Source organism: Manis pentadactyla, chromosome 8, assembly GCF_030020395.1.
Source record: "Manis pentadactyla isolate mManPen7 chromosome 8, mManPen7.hap1, whole genome shotgun sequence".
In the NCBI taxonomy this organism is placed as follows: domain Eukaryota; kingdom Metazoa; phylum Chordata; class Mammalia; order Pholidota; family Manidae; genus Manis; species Manis pentadactyla.
The window spans coordinates 132,992,919-133,011,742 of NC_080026.1; the positions used below are offsets into that span (position 1 = coordinate 132,992,919).

The following is an 18,824-nucleotide window of genomic DNA, read 5'->3' on the forward strand; positions in this document are numbered from 1 at the left end:
CTTGAGACATTAAATGACCAGGGAGTCCAGAATTTTCTTTAGTAAAAGGACTCAGTCCTGTCTCTGGCCACTTCTTTGTTTAGTGTAAGTGTTCTCAGAGCTGGAGTACAGAATTCATACGGTCCATTTGGAGAAAAAGCGAGTATTTCTAGCTTAACTATGTCAACAGCTCAAAATACAAGTCAAGAGGTTCACAAAACCAAACTTCCCAGACTGTGAGAGTGGGCGCATGGAGAGCTCTTGCCCTGTGCCAGGAAGGTTTTCACAGGGAAGAACCATGTCCTCACTCTTCAAGGAGGCACCAGACATGAAGGGACAGGCGCATCACAGTGGAGCAGTCTCACCGACTTCATGTTCCCCGGGGTGGTCAGAAACCTCCACAGCATACAGCTTGAGGCCCTGGTGACTCTTGCCAATGTTGTAAATTCTGGTGATATTGGGGCACATTTCATTTACAACCTTCATCAACTGAAAGACAAAATGGAGGTAAGGCTTCAAGCAATGATGACTATGCGTTAGCAGGGATGCAGCTCCCAAGGAGACAGCTCTCGGCCACCCCCTCCCACAGGCCCCCTGTGCAGCTACCCTCCCCACACACCAGTGCTGTCTCCTCTGCCTGGAACGTTTTCCTTGTGCCCCTTCTGCCCTATCCTCTCAGCACCCCTTGGTTGTGGTATCAACTCCCTTGATGTGATTTTCATTTTCTGGGTTGTGGCTATCACTTCCCTTGGTTGCGGCTATTATCTCCCTTGGTTGTGGTTATCATCCCCTTTGTGGTTATCACCTCCCTTGATTGTGGTTATCATCCCCTTTGTGGTTAGCACCTCCCTTGGGTATGGTTATCACCTCCCTTGATTGTGGTAATCACCTCCCTTGGTTGTGGTTATCACTTCCCTTGGTTGTGCCTATCATATCCCTTGATTGTGAAGACACTGTTTGCTCCCTCCTAGAGCTTAGAGAACAAGAGAAGGGAGTCATATGATGACCGCATGCACTGATACTACGTGAGGGGATAAGGGAAGGCCATGATAATGGGAATCATGCAGTTAAAGGGTGGGGAAAGCAGGCTTCAACAAGGAATTGAAATAGAAATGTTGTTTGCTGAATTCTGCTCTTAAAGTTAGTCAGCTTCAGTGCGCAGGAATGAGATAGCTGCCATGGAGGAAAGGAGGGTTCTGCTAGCAGCAGGAGCATAAGCCGCCCTCAGGGACAGAGAATAGAGACACCTTCCCCAGAGACTGCCTTGCCTCTGATCTCTGAGTACCCATAAGTGAGATGTTAAATAGCCTTGAATTGCTGAGTGAAATTGTTTAGCAATCCCGAAGTGAAAGAAGATCTTTCAAAGGGCATCTTAGCCAGGCACCAGACTAGCCACCATGCTCATGGCAGAGGCAGGAGCATTCACAGGACAATCCATAACAACCAGGAGGGGAGCAGGTGCTGCGGAAGCAGGGAGGATGGACATCCATCCATCAGGGAGGGCTTCCTCCTTTAGAAACCTGAGCGGGAGGCTGCGTGGTGGTGGCTGGAGAAAGACATGGTCCAGGGGGACAGCATAAACCTGGGTGTGCTCTATCATCTTTCAAAAAATTCTTGGTCAATAAATTATCCATAAAACGTCTTTGTAAATTGTAAGTAAACAAATCTCTCGCCAATTTTATGGTGTGTTAAAACCTAGAACTAGAAAATCAGTACTAGGTAGAGTTTCTGACACGGTCGTCACATTGCAGTGTGTCTCATTTGCCTTTCATCACATGGGTCTGCAGGGCCCGGGCGAGTGCGCTTCAAGAGCGTCAGTGAGCATTTCTACAGGAACGGAGGGACTGACGGCTGCCACGGCGTGGCTTTCAGGGCACTACTGTGACAGCACAGGTGCAGCTTGGCCAGCCATCCAGGCTCAGTTCTCTTGCGGCTCCCGGGGGAGGCCGTGCCTCACTTTATGCTAACTCACTTCATGTCACAATATCCAGGTGAGAGAAAGAGAAAGCTGCCTCTAAAAAAATCTTGTCCACAAGAGGGTAAAACCAGAAACCCACCCTAGGTAAGAAACAGCATTGCAAGGAAAACGGATTCCACACCCAGGGCCACAAGGGATACATGTTGTAGGGTTGAAATCATCAGCACGAGAGACGCAGTAATAATGTCATTAGTGATGTTCACAATTGCAGTAATAATACATTCTATTTCTCTACTAAACTTCACCATCATGACAACGAGGCAGAGGGGACTGTCCCCATTCTACAGATGTGGAGTCTGAGGCTCAGAGAGACATAGAGTGATTTGTCCAGGGTCACCCAGCTGGTACAGGTTGAGCCAGGGCTTTGGACTCTCACTCTTAACCTGTTTGTGACAGAGCAGCAAAGCAGTGAAAACCAGCAATTCTCTGCTGCATATTTTGTTTGCTAGTCACTCTGACTATTCAGAAAGATGGCACAGCACAACTGGCATCGGATTTGGGTCCCCATGTACTAGTCCCTGCTGACTGCACATTCTCAGCTGCCAACATCGACCTCAGCAAATCCTGATCAGCAGGTGATTTGCTGTGTTGCCTTCAGATCAAGGATTAGTTCTGCAGACAGCCTCTCAGTGCATCCTTAACTAGGCAGTGAACACAAGCACTGAGCACAGAGCATGGCTGTCATTCAGTGCCTACCATCCTCTCCCTTTTGATTAATGGCTGCAGAAATATGCCACCTGTGTTGGAGACCATGCCCTTGACTCTGGAAAAGACAAATATCATCTTCCTTGGGATGCACGCCCAGCCACGGATGCAGTCTCTCACTATGAGATGACTCTCTGCTGTGGGTCATCAGTCACCTCTCTGTACACTCCATTTTTATATCAGCCATGTCTTCCTTCCTTGTACTGTGGTGTCACAAGCATCATTTCCCCACACAGCAATGAGAATGCACACATTTGAAGAACCTCCTTCTGTGAAGGTTCTTCCCAATTCTCTCTGCACAGTGGGCCTCTGAAAGGCCAGCACGGTTTTTCCATCAAGGGCCTGGGTGGTGATCCACCTTGATTATTCCCAAAAAGACCAAGGATATTTGTGTGGAGTTTAGATCTTAGGAGTGAACGTTTGCATCTTGACAGTCATACAGAGAGTAAGGACTAGAACTTCCTCCTGGCCTTGGAGCAAAATTCTCAGCAGGGGATATCACCCCAGGGAGGCAAAATTGGTTCTTTGGGGCTAAGTTAGATACTACAGTGCTTTGTGGCCCTTTAAAACTGAACTCTACCCAACAAAATCTTATTCCTAGTATTTAATATAATGGGTGGAGGATAACTAGGAAAAGTGTTTACAAAAACTCTGTAGGGGAGCAGTAATGAACCACAGCTGAGCAACATTGCCTTAGAGCACCTGGGTCTGCAGGGCTCTCTGCCTCACTAAGACCCTGTTTCCTCATCTCTGGGATGAGAATAAACTTTGCCATCCTTGTATCAACTGAATTTGAGGCTCTTTTGCTTCCCTCTGTCCTAAAGGAAACAGAAGGAAGTGCTCCCTTTTCTATTCAGTTTCTAGGAATGTATCAGAAGGAAATTTTTCATAAAGAAAGGTAAAATTATATGTAGGATGACACTTCTTGCACGATTCAAGCTTTCTCAGTCTTCATGGAAAATTGGGAGATGTCCAAATGCTCCAAAGCTGGAAGATGGCTGAGAAAACTATGATGTATCCACTTACTGGAATTTTCTGCAGCATCACCATTACAATTACGAACACAGCATGGAAAATGGCTACTGCTGGCTGAGAAAAGCAGGGCAAAATTGTAGCCATCCCCTGATCAAAATTATATGAATTCTGTGAATATAGAAATTCAAACCCTGGATAGAAATGGGGGAAAATGAAAACTGGGGATTCTTAGGGTAGTGGGTTGGGGAAGGATTCACCTTTAGACTTTTGGTTTGTGTTTGAGGGGTATACACAATATTGTCTGTCTGGTGCATTAAATGTTAAAAAAAAAAAAAGACAAAAAGCCCTCTTCCACTGTCTTTACTCGGTTGCTTGAGAAACAGATACTGCGTGTGCTGAAGTGGAAAGAAGTCCCAGAGGGAGGGAGAGAATCATGGCAGGAGGCACCCCACGGGTGGGGCTGGGCATGCACTACCCGCAGGCATCCGCCCTGCCCTGGATTCCTGCCGCCATCACCTCCCCAGGGGCGGCCAGGCACGCGCAGGCGAGCAGTCTCAGCCCCGGCCCGCAGCCCAATGCCCCCGACCCTCCTTAGGTGCCCCGGAGACGGACACCTTAGCTGGCTGACACCGCGCCACACTCTGATCATCGGCCAACCACGCAGAGCCTCCTGCGCCCCTGGGAGCTGCCCATGCCGTGCCCCAAACCAAGATCACAACCTGAACTTTCCCCGCAAAGCCACTTCTTCCCTCCCTGTGCGGATGGTACCCCAGCCCCCTCAGAAGCTTGCCAGACCCCTCTCCTCTCTCTCCCCCAGCTCACTCCAGCAGGTCACTAGGACTAGCCAGTCCCCCCAGAAATGCCTCTCCCCTCATCCTCCCGGCCAGGTGGGTCCCTCTCCCGGGGGCTGTGGCCCTGCTCACCAGTCTCTGCTCCATGCAACCTCCAGACTGACCTCCCCGACAAGCAGCACATGTAAAGAGCCGCCTTTGATTCTCAGGCTCAGGACAGAAGCCCCTCCCGCTCTCGGGGCCCTGTCCTCCCAGCAGACTCCCACCTGCTCCAGAAACACGTTGCAGACTCCCGCCGCCACACCTTCCACACCTTTGCTCTCGCCATGCTTGCTGCCAGTGTGCCCTCCCTTCCGCCTCTGCCTGCCCAGGCCCCGGACAGTGGGTAACCCCACCTGCCACCGAAGCCCTTCCTAAGCCTGGCTAACCAGGCCAGTCACCTCTCCCTCTTATTCCCCAAATACGTCCCCGTAGTGACCTCAAATGTGCATATTTATCTAGTACACATTATACATTCATGATACAATGACAGTCTCTGCCCTCATGATCCCAAGAGGAGACACATAACATACATGCAGACAAACAGATGACCGAGCAGCGATGAACGGGGACATGCTGTGCAGGCCTGCGGCGCTCCCCAGACAAACGAACTTGCCCCGCCTTATAAAACCAGCGTCTGTGCAACTTCTCCCTTCGTCTCCTCCTTCCACCCCCATGCAGTACATTTTTCTGTTTTCTCTTCTCTCTTCCCGCTCCTGCTGCTGTTTCTCATATTTTTGTTTGTTGGAATTGTCTCTTTCAATCCTAGGATAAACGAACATTTTTTTTCCCCTGAAATAGAAAGATTTCTACAGTAATCTAGCAGACTCCATACGGGGAATTGCTATAAACGCTGGCTTCTTTCTCATCCCCAGGAGCCAGGAATGCAAAAGGCAAATCACTTCTGGCTTGCACACTCTTCACGATCGATGGGTGCTCCCTGGACAGCTTCCAGTTGAGAGCTGTGGGGCCCTGGGACCTGGGAGGGGTCACCTAGCCTTACGTGCAGGGGCTGCATTGACCACGTCAAGGTTCCTCTTAGCTTAGCACCCACCAACTGTGGAGAGCAGAGTTGCCTGGGGTCATGAAGCATACTGCACTAGCTCTCCTCACATGAGAAGCTCCCTGGCTTTCCACGGAGGGCAAGTATTTAAAGACACTAGCTACCTGGGCTCTCTGCAGTGGCTCATTTTAAAATGCATTCAGATATATTGCTTTTGGCATTAATTGCACCAAATGAGTTGGTATTTGTCTAATTCCTGGGCTCAGAAACATGTCTTGAGAGGTCCAGGGAGCAAAGCTGAATTAATGCCCAGTGCTCTGTGAAATGGAATGCTAAGCAGAGTCATATAAATACCTGAGAATGTAGAGCAGCCGGAATGATTCACAGACCTCAAGTCCAAACACATTATCCTCATTTCTGAAGAGCAAGGCAGCAAGACAATTTCTTTAGCACGTCCTGCCTCTAAGTCTGTGCTGACAGGTGTCTGGAAGCTGGAGGTGAGTATCTCAAATTAATGACATCGAGACAAACTGGGTTTGTTGATTCCCTGGGATGAAGCAGAGAACCTTCTGGGCTCAGCCTAATTGCTCCAACCTCAGGAACGTGTCCTGTGCTTGTACCGGGCAGCTGGTTCCTTCCCTCAGCACCAGTGTTCCCTTGCTTTGAGTCATGTTAATCTGCTCTTGGTGAACCCCTGTTCTGTAAACGTGTTGGGAAGAACATTTACATTTATTCCATCTCTTCAAGCAGATTCTTAGATACCCAAGGATTTCTGATTTGCCAGCACCTCCCCGAGCCTTCTGGCACCATGCTGGGGGCAAATGTGAGCAGGATTTCACAGGCAGAGCACCCAGCATAGGAACTGCTTGTCCAATATTACGTTATACATAATACACATATTACATAGAATATATATATATTGTCCTATATATGAGCTTGTCCTAATAAATGTATGGTCCCTGCTCCCTACCATACCCAGTATGCAAATGCTGTCTACAGCCCAGAATTACTTGGTTTTTGTAACTCAGTCTGGGGGGAGTCTCACCTGCAGTCATCTTTTTCCCTAACAGTACTAAGAGCTACGAGCTACAAAAGGTTTCAGCCGGTAGTTCTGAAGCCTGGCTGTCCATGAGAATCACAAGGAGAGCTTTTAAACATTTAGATGCCCAGGCCCTTCTTCTAAGGTTTCTGCTTTAACTGGCCCAAGGTGGGGTTCCAATATAGACATTTTCCCAAATTTTCCCAGGTGATGATAATATGCAACCGAGAATGAGAATCAGAGAATCTGAGTAACAGTGAGTAGTGTGATATATTCCCTCCATGACCCAGCTTTCCCATCAGTAAGACAAGGACAACACTGTCCCCGCCCACCTAGGGCGGGTGGAGGGTGACCACATCTATGCAGGGAAATTGCTCAGGGAGGTAAATTAATGCAGGTTCTGTAGGAGGGCTTCCTGCTATTACCACTGTAAGTGATATTCTAGATTCTTTTTCTTCTCCAACTTCTGCACGTGACTACCATCCTCAAGTCAGTGTTACCACTCAAACAGCGATTCTTAAGAACTAGAGTATTAAACCAGAAAAGTCTGGGGTTTGAATTCTGTTTCAACCTCTGACTGGTAAGGCAGGCTTCCTCCGTCACCCAAGCCCCCAAGGGGCACTCTCAGCCTTATAACCACAGCATTCAGTGTGGCCTTATCAAACCAAAATGATCATTCGGATGCCTATCCCAAACATGTCATCCTAATTTCTGGGGAAAAAAGTGCACACTGCTGGGCACATGAAATAATGCTTTTTGACAAATCTCGACCTCACCTGGCGCATTTCCTTATAGTTGTGGTGCTTGAAATCCAGGTCATCGGTGGTAGTCATTTCATTCCGCCGGTGATAATAATTATTTGGATCTAGGGACAGAAATATGGTTTTGAATTCACTCACATCATCCTATTACTTGTTGTGGCTCTTTTAGGTGCTTGATTCATGCGGAGACATGGACAGGGGTGAGAGAGACAACTTTCAAGAAGCATCTTAGGAGTAAGAATTAGCCAGGGGTAAAGAGCATGGGCCTGGAGCCCGAATGCCTGGGTTCAAATCTCTGCTCTTCTAGTTAGGGGCTGTGACCGTGGGTATGTCGTTGGAGAAGTCTCGCCTTAGTTTCTTCACCAGAAACAGAGGAAAGAAAGGCACTTCCCTTCTGGTTTACTGTTCAGATTAGTTGGGATAATCTCTGTGGCTACCAAACTATCAGCACGAACTGCAGGAATGAATAAGTGAATGAACAAATTGTCACAACAACACACATAAATGGAAATTTCTGGAACTGTAGTGGACACAGCAGTTGCTTACCCAGCATTCAGTCCACTTCCATCCTTCCTAACAGAAGCCCTGTGTTGTTTGGGAATCCCCACTTTTCCCCTTCCAGGAAGCAGACCTCGCCTCCCAGCTCCAGGCTCCAATGTGACTGGTCTAAGCTGATCAGACACAGAATCTGGCCATGCTCACGGGTCCAGATTGAAGGGAAGACTTTAATGGCGCAGAGGATGAGTGAGCGAGGATCTCTCCAGGGTGGAGGACAGAGAGAACCAACCCCATTCCATCAGGAGCTACTGAGTCAACAACCCTGGATCCTGATCAGCCTCCCTTGGGACTTCCAATCCATGAGATAAAGAATTCCCTTAACCATCAAGCCAGCGGGAGCCGGGGTTCCTATCATGGGAGCTGGAGCACCCGCTTACTGCGTACTGACACTGGTGACCTCTGGAGACTGGGGTCCAGGCAGCCAGGGAGGAGGCATCTGCTCTCAACTCAATTCTCTTCAGTGTAAACTGACTTCTTTTTCTTCAATACCTATAAGCATGTATTGTTTATTTAATTATGAAAATAAAGAACACTCAGAAGAAGGGAGAGGTCAGGAAGGAGGAAAACTGAGGAGGGTAAGTGGGAAGGGAGCACCCAGTGGGCCTTGAGGTCCTGCTCCTGATCAGACGTAAAGCAGGGAGGCTTATAGACCCTCAGCCGGCCTTGTGACACCTCCGTCTGGGGGAGCTCAGGTCCCCCTCCAACAAAGCGAGAACGTGGTGCTTTAGATAGGACAGTATTAACCCTGGAGCCCTGTAAGCAGGGTTGGAACCACAGTTGCTACAGGTTTTATACAAGTGGCTGAAAGGGTGACTCCAGAGGTGGCGGCAGCAGGTGATGCAAGGGCGAGCACCTGCCCCCCGAGGTATCCGGGCAGTGAGTCCCAATGCAGGCCACCACCTGCGGTCCACGGACCAGCACTTTGGCTGCTGGTTAGACCCAGCCCAGATCGACTGAATCAGAATCCACATTAAAAAACAAAAATCCCAGCTTACACCACAGGCTGGGAAGTTTGAGAAGCACCATGTTAAAGTACTGAACACACTGCCAGTGGGACAAGGTACTCAGCACACAGCACACACATGTGATTGCATGTCTCCATCTCCACAGCCACAGGCCGTGATGGCCACACCCAACTTGCCAGGGTTCACTTAAAGCCTAGGACCCCCCCTGAGACCTGAGGCCACAGGCAACGACTTGAAAATCTCATTGACCCAAACACTGAAAAGACTGTTTTTAATACTCACAAAAGACTTGCTAGTAATACTTTTAGAAACAAATACTGTTGTTGAAAAGGAAATGATGTGAGAAGGCAAACTGGCATTTTGTCCAGGAAAGAAAAGAGGAGGCAATTTAGGTTCAGCACAGGTCCCCCAATTATTTTTCAAGTTTCTTCCTTTTGGGAGTGTACGCTGACCACACCCTCAGGAGAGCTGCCTTCTCTCTGATTTCCAAACCTGTATGTCTCAAAACAAAATTAATATTTTTCACATTAATTTACCTACATGCTGTTTTCTAAGAGCTATTTGACAACCCCCAAGTCCTGGGGGTCTCTTTCCAATATTCTTTAAAGCCCCCATTGTCCTCACAAACAAGTTATGCCTTCAAAGTTCTTAAAAAGGATTGAAGAAACGAAAAAAGAGCCCATGGTTGGCAACATCCTCCTTCCTTACGACTAATCAATCTGTCTAAGGATATGGAAATAAGTTCCAGAACTGCCTCAGAACCACAGATGAGTATTTTTTACAACGTTCAGCCTCCCACATTTTGAGTATCTCTTTACTTGTCTGCTTATTCTGATTGGGTGTAGCTTTATTGAGAACCTACCCAGAGTCCACCACTCTAAGGAGAGATGAGCGGAAACCAGGCCCACCAGCCCAGAGCCCAGAGTCTACACACACACAGCCAGCCAGCCGGCCAAGCCCACCGTCCCCGTCTTCCTTCTGTGGACAAAAGATTCCTCCTGTGGGGATTCTATTTTGGATGATTCAATGGAACTGCTACGCCCGACACACAGAGGCATGGGCATGTGACCCAGGTCTAGCCAGTGAAAACACACACGTCCTCTGCCCCTAGTCACCGGCTCAGAGACGATCCCAAGACCCAGAATCCACACCAGGCCCATCAGATGACTTTCTGCCCAGAGCCAAAGGGAGAGAGTTTCTTCTGCTGGAGTCATTCAGATGGCAGGAGCGGGTCGGGGGTGTTAGTGGCCGACCTCCCCATCTGTGAGGCAGTGAGGAGGGGAGCCCTGGCTGTACCTGGCAGGCACTGAGATAACAGGCTGTTCTTGCCTGAAGCCAGCGTCAGCTCCAACCCCAGGGCTTTTCATTTACAGGAGCCAACATTTTCCTCCCCCTGTCCCCTTAAGCTACTGTGAATGGGACTTCTGACATTTGAAACGGAAGTGCTGGCTGACTCTCCTCACAGACGGAGCCCTGGAGAATCGGGCTCCTGCTTCTCTCATGTGGCTGGCTTTATACGTCCTATGTACTGAGAACCGGTTGATGGCTCCCAAACACCTTGGCTATGGGGACAAACTCGAAGCAGGGCTCATAAACCTAAAGCCATCTGCCCAACTTTACATATCTTATTTGACTACCAGAATTCCTGCTCTGCCCAAACTCATCTACTGCCCATGCCTGCTTTGGACTGGATCATGCACCCCCAGAAGAAATGTTGGCGTCCTAACCGCTAGTACCTCAGGATGTGACGGCATTTGGAAAGAGGGTTTTTACAGGAGTAATCAACTTAAAATGAAGTCCTTGAGTGGGCCCTGAGCCATCGTGACTATTGTCTACTAGAAGGGGGAACACGAGCACAGAGATCAGCGCTCAGGGAGAACGCCGCGTGCAGGTTGAAGTGGAGGTCAGGTGCCCCACCAGCCAAGGAACACCCCCGCCTCCTCGCTGCCACGGCCGCCCGCTCTCCCCGTCCCGTGTCAGGCTCCGGCTCGCTCTGCAGGACTCTGTATGAGAACGGTAATAATCCCAGACCAAACCCTGCTACTGGGAATCCAAGGAGAGGACAAGAATCCTGGGCTGTTCTGCTCTGCTGTTTGCCACCTTTGGGCTGCAATCTCACCCGGAAGGAGCAGCCCCTCAGCTGGCAGAGGAGAGGCTACCTTTGCTGGAAAGGGCCCCCCTGCAATCAAGAATCACTGGACTCACAATTCCTTAGATACACTTTATCCAGAACAGGCAAACCCACAAGACAGAGCAGATTAGAGGTTCCCAGGGATGGGAGAGGGTGACTGGCAAATGACTACTCGGTGGGTCCAGGGTGTTTTTATGGGCCTGTGACAAGGTTCCGAACCTGGAGAGAGCTGTGCTTGCACAACCCTGTGAACACACGAAATACCATTGAACTGCACACTTTAAAATGGTTAATTATATGTTTTGGGAGTTTTGCCTCATTAAAAAAAAACGACTGCTGACCTTAAAGTGCTGTCGGAGGACTAAGGAGGACTCGGAAGCACACAGCCACAGCAGGCCTTTCCTTACCTGCCTCTTCTCCCAAGACACGCCTGCCGTTACGGCCTTGTGATCTCCCTACGCACCAACAGCCCCAGCGTGAGCCCTGAGCACAGATGACCTGGTACCATATGCACACGGGGCACCAAACCCTTCTGCAAACGGCTGGCTCCCTGGTGAAAGAAGTCACCTGTGTCCTGACCCCATCAGATTATTCTTGTGACAAGGCCATTCCAGGAGCAGCAAAGAGATGAGGACCCCCTGGCAGAACCCAGCTGGATCCGAGGCAGCCAAAGGATCAAACCCACAGCTCCACGTGGCTCCAAAGAGGAGGCAGCACAGCGTTCACGCCTGTCTCCATTCGCCCCCATTTCTCATGACCCTACCAGGAAACATCGCCACTGTGCTGCACACAGAGGTCCAGAGCCCCCTTGATTTCTTGTCTGCAGCTGCTTCTCCAGACAGTTCCAGGGCCAGTTGGCAGCCTGACTGACAGGAGGAACTATCAGCAAAGACACTTTTCAAGAGTGTTGCTGTTTTTACAGTTGCCCAAGATAATCAACATTGGGCAGAAAGTTGGACCAAGAAGAGAAATCACACATTTTTTTTTAAACTCAGAAAGGGCAAGTTGCCTTCTGTCACGGGGACAGGCTACTGTCTGCAAGGCTCCTGGATCCCTCTGAAGGGAGAGGAACTGACTGAGGGAAAGGATGCCCAGCACATGTCCCTGGCTACGATGCTGTGAGGCTGTGGGCCTGGCCATGCCCATCTTATCTCGGAATCCTTGGGCCTGGCCTTAGAAAAGGCACTTAATGTTAGCTGTATGAATGAGTGAGGGATGGATGGATGGATGGATGGATGGATGGATATTCCAATCAAGTTATTTAGGAAAAGCTGGTTATAAAAAATGCAACACTTTCTATGGCCCAGGAGACCTCTGAGAAGGGGCCCCATTTATGCTCTGATGGGCATGAGAAGCAGGAGGTAGAAAATGACCCCCTGGTTAACCACCCAAGTTAACCACCCAAGGTACCCCAGATATACTGGGGTGGGGGCCCAGGGCTTTCCAATGCTACATTACGAAGGCTGGAGTTTTTTCACTGGGAGGTCTAGGGAAGGGTGGTGGAGGAGTTGAGGACTCCCCAGTTGTACAGGGAAGGAATCATCTCCAGTTTATAGGTGAGGAAAGTGGAGCACAGAGTATTTCTGTAAGCTGCAGGTGACCACAGTTCCCACTGGGCAGAAGAGGAATTTGAACCCAGATCATATAAGCCAGCCCATGCCTTTTTTGTTCACCAGGCTTCCCCTGACAAGGACATAAAATAATCTCTTTTCTTTTCAGACCAGGGGAGGCCAAACAAGGAAGAAATAAGGAGAGGACAGGGGGTGGCTGTATACAGTTAACCCCAGTGAGCTCCTATATTCTCATAGAGAGGCTGAAGACCTCACCCTTAGCAAAAGGGAGCCTCAGTAAGGGAGACAAGCAGCACCTCTGTGATGTCCTCTTGATTCCTGTCTTCTCAAAGCCACACCTGGACCCAGATCAACAATCAAATCTATGGGCCAAAAGGGTTTTCAAACTGTGGCCAGACTTTTTGAAGAAATGTGGAAGGTGGCAAATAAAGAGATTTAAAATCTCCACAGCTCTGCCGACCCCAGAGCCCATCCTTCCCCCAGTTCATACAAACTGATGAGAGGGAGCCGGGCAGCTGAAACATAGCTCAGCAAGACAGGCAGGGGGGCAGTGGTCACAGATTTTCTTGGAGATTTATGACTGGGAGGGTATATGCACCAGAAGGAAGGAGATGCAGCATGTCACCTGGCCCTGGCCCGCCCCCAGGACTGCCTCAGGGCACCACCTTCAGGAGCTCCTCCAGGCTGGAGGGAGACATGCTCCTTTCCAGACTGGCTCATCACAAGGTCCTCTGAGTGGAATTCAAGAGCCCTGGACAGCCCAGCACTGGGCAGAGGGAGGGCAGTTGTCAGACCTGGTGGCCAGGAGGATGGGCAGGAGGAGGGTTGACTTTGCCCAGAGAGGTCAAAGTCACATGTTCACAACAGAAGCTGTTGAGCAGCAGCTCCTGGGACTCACCCACTGTCACCCCCTACCCTTAGGGTCTTTCCCAGAAGGGGGCACAGTCCTGTGCAGAAATCCCGTGCAACACAATGGGGCCCTTTTCCGAAACCAGCAGCACACACTGCAGTATTGTTTGCAAGAGCAAAACATCTGGAAATCACCAGTGCTGAGGTCTGGAAATCAGCTGGCGTGCATCTTAACCTGAATTCTTCATTATTAAAAATTCATCTTAAGAAGCTTTCCCCAGCTTCTGATCTTAGTCCAAAATGGATAAATCGATTCCAATTTGGGGAAGAGGGCTTTCTTTTACTTTTTAAACAATGAACAGTATTTTTTTGAATTAAAAATATTTTTAATTGTGGTAAAATAAATATAACATATAATTTACATCTTAACCATTTTTAAGAGTACAAAGAGCATTAAGCATAGTCTCACTGCTGTGAAACAGAGCTCTAGAATGTTTCCATCTTGCAAAACTGAACTATAATCATTAAACAATACTTGCCACTTTCTTTTAGTTTTGAGCTTTAAAAATCTGGATTATAGACCATGGTATAGAGCAATTCAATTTCCAGTTCAAAAATTTCTGGAAACATTATTCATGAAGTCTTAAAAAAGAAACACCTTCCTCTGCCCCCACCTGAGAGTTCACAGGAAGATGGTTAAGGACAGAACAAAAAGAAGTAGAAGGAAAGCTAAATGAATTTTTCATAAACAAGAGTTCCAGGAAAAAGATTTTGTGCGGTTGCATTTAGACCACAAGGTCATGTTGGGTTTGAGTGGCTGAGCTGGTTGGTTCGCCTGTGCCTTTGGCCTCATTAACTTGCACAGAAGAACCGTACCAGCCACAGGGCAACGAGCAAAGGTCATCTATCCACATGTGCTTGGGGGCCCCTGTGTCACCTTGGGCCCTTGGAGGTGACCAACAGGCCAGCATGCATGAAGGCCAGCTCCTCTCTGGGCTTACCACAAAGAAAAATGCCCCTAAATATCTGGGGTTAGAAAACAGAACCAGTCCAAATTCAAATTTGCAATCTACCCAGGTTTCACACTGTAACTCTGTCTTTGTGTTCAAACTGCCCTAAGGACCTGTCTTCAAACACACATATACTCCGAGAAAAACTTCACAGGGAAATATTTATTTCATGAGACTCTCACAGACTGCCCTTTGCCCCTTACCTACAACAGATGAATTCCTGCCCACAGGAGAGACCATGACCCTGCACTTTAAAGCAAGCAGACCAAGGCTGTGCTGAGCGCGACCAGGGAGAGCAAGCCTCCTGGCCTGGCACAAAGGGGGCCTCACAGACACTGCCTACATCTGTGCGTACAGATGTGGAGGGCTCAGGAAAGCCCAGCAGGCCCTGGATGGCAGCCGGTGGGACCTGACTGCAATTCCAGGATGAATCAGCCACAAAAGGAGGCCCAGGTCCAAAAGCAGGCAGGCCCCCTACATTATCTCTGGATCAGCCTTGAAAAGGAACACCCCCTTTGCACCAGCAGTCCCCCCTTACCATAATCTAATCCCATAACTGACACAATAATTGTGGGCATGCACAATGACAGAGAAATAAGATTTTCACTGTGGGGTTCTTTATAGAATCAAAATATTGGAAACAAATGAACTTCTAACTCTAAGAGGCAACTTAAAAGCATGGGACTTTGTCTCTGGACTAGCATAACGGCATCCACAAGACAGATGGTCTTTAATAGTTTTAATGACATGAAAAAAGTTGTGCAATCTAGTAATACAAACATGCAACAAAAATCTGTCTGGTGGAAGATGGGCAGGGTGGTAGATAGGCCCATCTTTCTCACCAGTGCAGAGTCTGTGCTCTAAAAATTCATACTTAGCAAAGCAAGATCACAGATATTATGAGGTTGAGAGAAAAGCACTAAATAACATTAAACATGCTTTGAAAATACAGTAAACATGCATTCATGGTGGGAGGTGGGATGGGTAGAGAGGCAGCCGAGAACCTCACAGCTGGCGGTGCCCTCCCCCAGGCTGGAGAGTCCCCACCGCACACCAGGTGAGAATGGGAACGCTGCACTGGAGGAGAGAGTGAAGCAGAGGCGACCCAAAGCCACTTATTCCCTACGGCCTGACTGTGGGTGCTCAGGAGGGTGGAAATTCTTACAGGCCCTAATGCAGGGCCTTAGGAATGTCCTGGAGGCCAGCTTCCTGGAGATGTCTGGTCGGGATGAAGGGGCTGCAACCTACAGGCTCCATATGGGTACAGACTCAGAAGTTCTGAAACACACCTTCAGACAGAGCCAGCTACGAGCCAGACCAGATCAGCCTGACCAGAGCAGACCCAGAAAGGATCCAGGCAGCATGTGGGAACCCAAGCCCCCGAATTCCTGCCATCCTGAGGTCACATCAGGATACCATCACATAAAATTAGGGCAAGGAGAATACAGCCTAAAGGAGCAAGCATTTGCCCAAAGACACAGGCATCCAAGTGAAGTTACTTCAGCAGATTTATGTGTGTGGTCAAGTTTAAATTTTTTTTTCTACCACTGCCTCTACCCAGTGTAGAGGGAGCTCTCAAGGACAATTAAACGTGTCACCAAAAAATTTTTATGCTTTTTTTTTTTTGCCCACTTCTGAGTGGTAGTGTTGAGTGAATTTGCAAATCCCAGTGGGCGAAACCACAGTCAGCAGGTTACTTTGCTATCCAAAACATTCATGGTGCTTCTGAGTGGGATTCTGGGAGATTTTCATGTTCTTTCTTACCTATGTTTTCTGAATATTCTGCCATAGACGTAGCAACTTGTTTTCTTTACATGAGAAAAAGGTGGCTTGGTTTATTTTTCATTTGTCTCAGCGAGGCACCTGTTCCCCAAGAGCACCCCCACCCTGCAGCAAGTACAGAGGGTAAACGCACCTGGCAACGGGCAGCCAAGGACCTCCATCCTCATGCAGATGCTCCCGTTATCGAACCAAGACTGAGGGTTTATGCGAATGTAGCGGGCGACCATGGGGACCGGCAGCTCCTTGAGAACAGGGATCTCCTTTTCACTGTTTCCTTCAAATATCTATTTATGCACAAGGAGGAAAAAGGAGAATCTTTTAGAGCTTGGTTATCAAGGGGCAGAAGAGTCAGTAATTCTTTCATCCCGCCAGGTCTCACTGGGGAACTCCTAATGTGTGCTGGGCATTAAGAGGAAAGAGAAATAAGTGAGTGTGGACCCTGCCCTCAGGAAGTGCTCATCTAGCGGACGTGGGAGGCACAGGAGAGGCCCCGGAGATATGACAGGTAAGATGTGCTAGGGCCATGGCAAGGACAGTCGCAGAGCTGTGGGGTTTCAGAATAAGGAAAGGACCAGGCAGAGCTTTGGGGACCAGATGCCATTTGAACTGGCCTGGAAAGAAAACTACTTAGATCTTCATGGGGGGCAGGGTTTCTAGAGGAAAGGAACAGTAATAGCTGGAGAAGCCCAGAGATGGGATTCAGAGGGAGAAGAGCAACTGGCTCACTTTTACAGGAACACAGGAGGAGTGGCCCCCGGGGAGGAGGACGGGACACGGGATGCCACCTTAGGAATGTTCACCTAAGAACCTGAGGAAGAGGGAGGCAGGGCCATTACTGGCTAACCTGGAGCAGAAAGAGCAGGGTCATTAAAGGAAGTTTGGGAACTACTATAACTGAACCGCTGTGAGGGGCGCCAGCATAGCCTATGTGCCACGTGCCTTCCAGGGCTGACCTGTGAATTTGGGAGGGACTTCATTTCAGCAGCTCAGACTTTTACACTGACCCTAAACATGGGCTCTTGGTGCACAATTTCAGGGCCTGGAAGGGGTCATTACCCATCAGATTCTATGGTTGACTGACACAGAATCAGCCAATATTCAGGTGCAGACATCGGGCACGTGCTACCTCTCTCTGCAGAGCCCCACACAGCCTGACACCGAGGGCATGGTTAGAGGGAAGAAGACACTCACCATGTCTCCAGATCCATTCTTAACAGTGACCCATGTATGGCTGTCATTGCTCACCATGACCTTATAAGAGGTCACCCAGTCACTCCTAAGAGAAAATAAAACATCATTGGGACCACACACTTCAAAGTACCTCTTCCATGTAGGGGTATAGGAATAATGAGAGTGGGTCCTAGAGCCGGACAGCACTGGTCCCAGCCTGGTGCCACAATCCTCCCCTCTGTGGCCTCGGCCACACAGCTGTCCCACCTATGCTACTGTTCATTCATCCACACAGTGAGAATACCAAAGTGCCAAGCTTAAAAGATTGATGTGAGCATTTAACGGTTTAACACCCTTTAGCACTTAGAACAATGTCTGGCCCCAAGTAAGCATTAAGTGTTGGTCACACACATAAAGATACACAGATACTTATGTCATTTGTTTATACTTAACATTATAGCACACACAGTATTAGCAAAAGTTGCAAGTTGGTCTAGAAATTTCATTTGGAAAACTGATTTGGGAACATAACAAATGAGATCCCATCAACCACAAAAACAATAGCTTGAGTCTTTAGGAGATTTGGGTTCTCCGTGGCTGTCACAGCCAGGCAGACAGTTCCCCCCACCCCTCAGCAATAATCCAGTGACAGCCGGGCCCGAAGCCAGGCCCCTGTCATCACATCCTACCGCCCAAAATTACTGAAGCTAAAATGGCCATAATTTGGCTTCCCAGAGTGGAGGTCAATTTGATGGACTGGGCAAAAAAACAACCTTCATGTGGAAGACACATTTCCCCCTTCGGCCCCAGTTTTTTTGTGACATTAACTGTTAAGCAATACACAGAAGTCTTCCTGAGCATCACCCTTTTTAATTTTTAAAATACTGGAACTAAGCACCAATTTACCTATCTTTTAGAACATTCTGCCTGCTGAAGCATTTGGAATCCTTTTTCTACTGTGAAATCTCCTTGGACTCGGGATCCAGATAGAGCCCAGTAAGGTTTGAGTTTTTAGTCTAAATCAATACAGCCTAGGAAAGTTTGTTTAGAAAGCAGCTGGTTGTATTCATTCGGGTTCATCTGACTGGCTTGGAAAAATTATTCTTAGGTGCTTTTTTATACATGCTTGGAAACAAGCTCTCACCTCCAACCTTCTTTTCTCTCCTCTCTCCTCCCCACCGGCTTTGTGTGAATACCTGCTGGAAGCCAGAATCTATTGAACAACACATTCCTCCTTGGAGGGTTATGGGCTTAAGCCCACGTCTGCAGATTTAGAAGCATTAAACTTGCCTTTTGAAAGGCTCCTCAGCAACAGCTCATGGTCCTTTGCACTGGAAAATTACCCTCACCCAAAATAGCAACCTGTTTCCCACATTCAAATAATTTCCAAATGACTTGCAACTGCAATCCCTTTCACCGTCCGTGTTTCTGCTGATAACACCCCACAGAGACCGGGTAGGGCAGTCTGCAGAGGTGGGGGGTGCGGCCTACAGATGCGGAGGAGATGGATTTAGGGAA

General features: G+C 48.7%; 1 protein-coding gene across 2 annotated transcripts in view; it reads right to left on the reverse strand.

The window, feature by feature from the left end:
- Positions 1-18,824, reverse strand: part of CPXM2 (carboxypeptidase X, M14 family member 2) — a 113,531-nt gene that overhangs the window by 21,784 nt on the left and 72,923 nt on the right. For both annotated transcript variants that reach the window (XM_057506440.1, XM_036898639.2), the window contains 4 exons: positions 17,328-17,412; positions 16,270-16,420; positions 7,286-7,374; positions 345-468 (listed from right to left, as the gene is read on the reverse strand). In XM_057506440.1, coding sequence (XP_057362423.1) covers positions 345-468; positions 7,286-7,374; positions 16,270-16,420; positions 17,328-17,412 — 449 coding nt within the window. The remainder of the gene's footprint in view (positions 1-344; positions 469-7,285; positions 7,375-16,269; positions 16,421-17,327; positions 17,413-18,824) is intronic.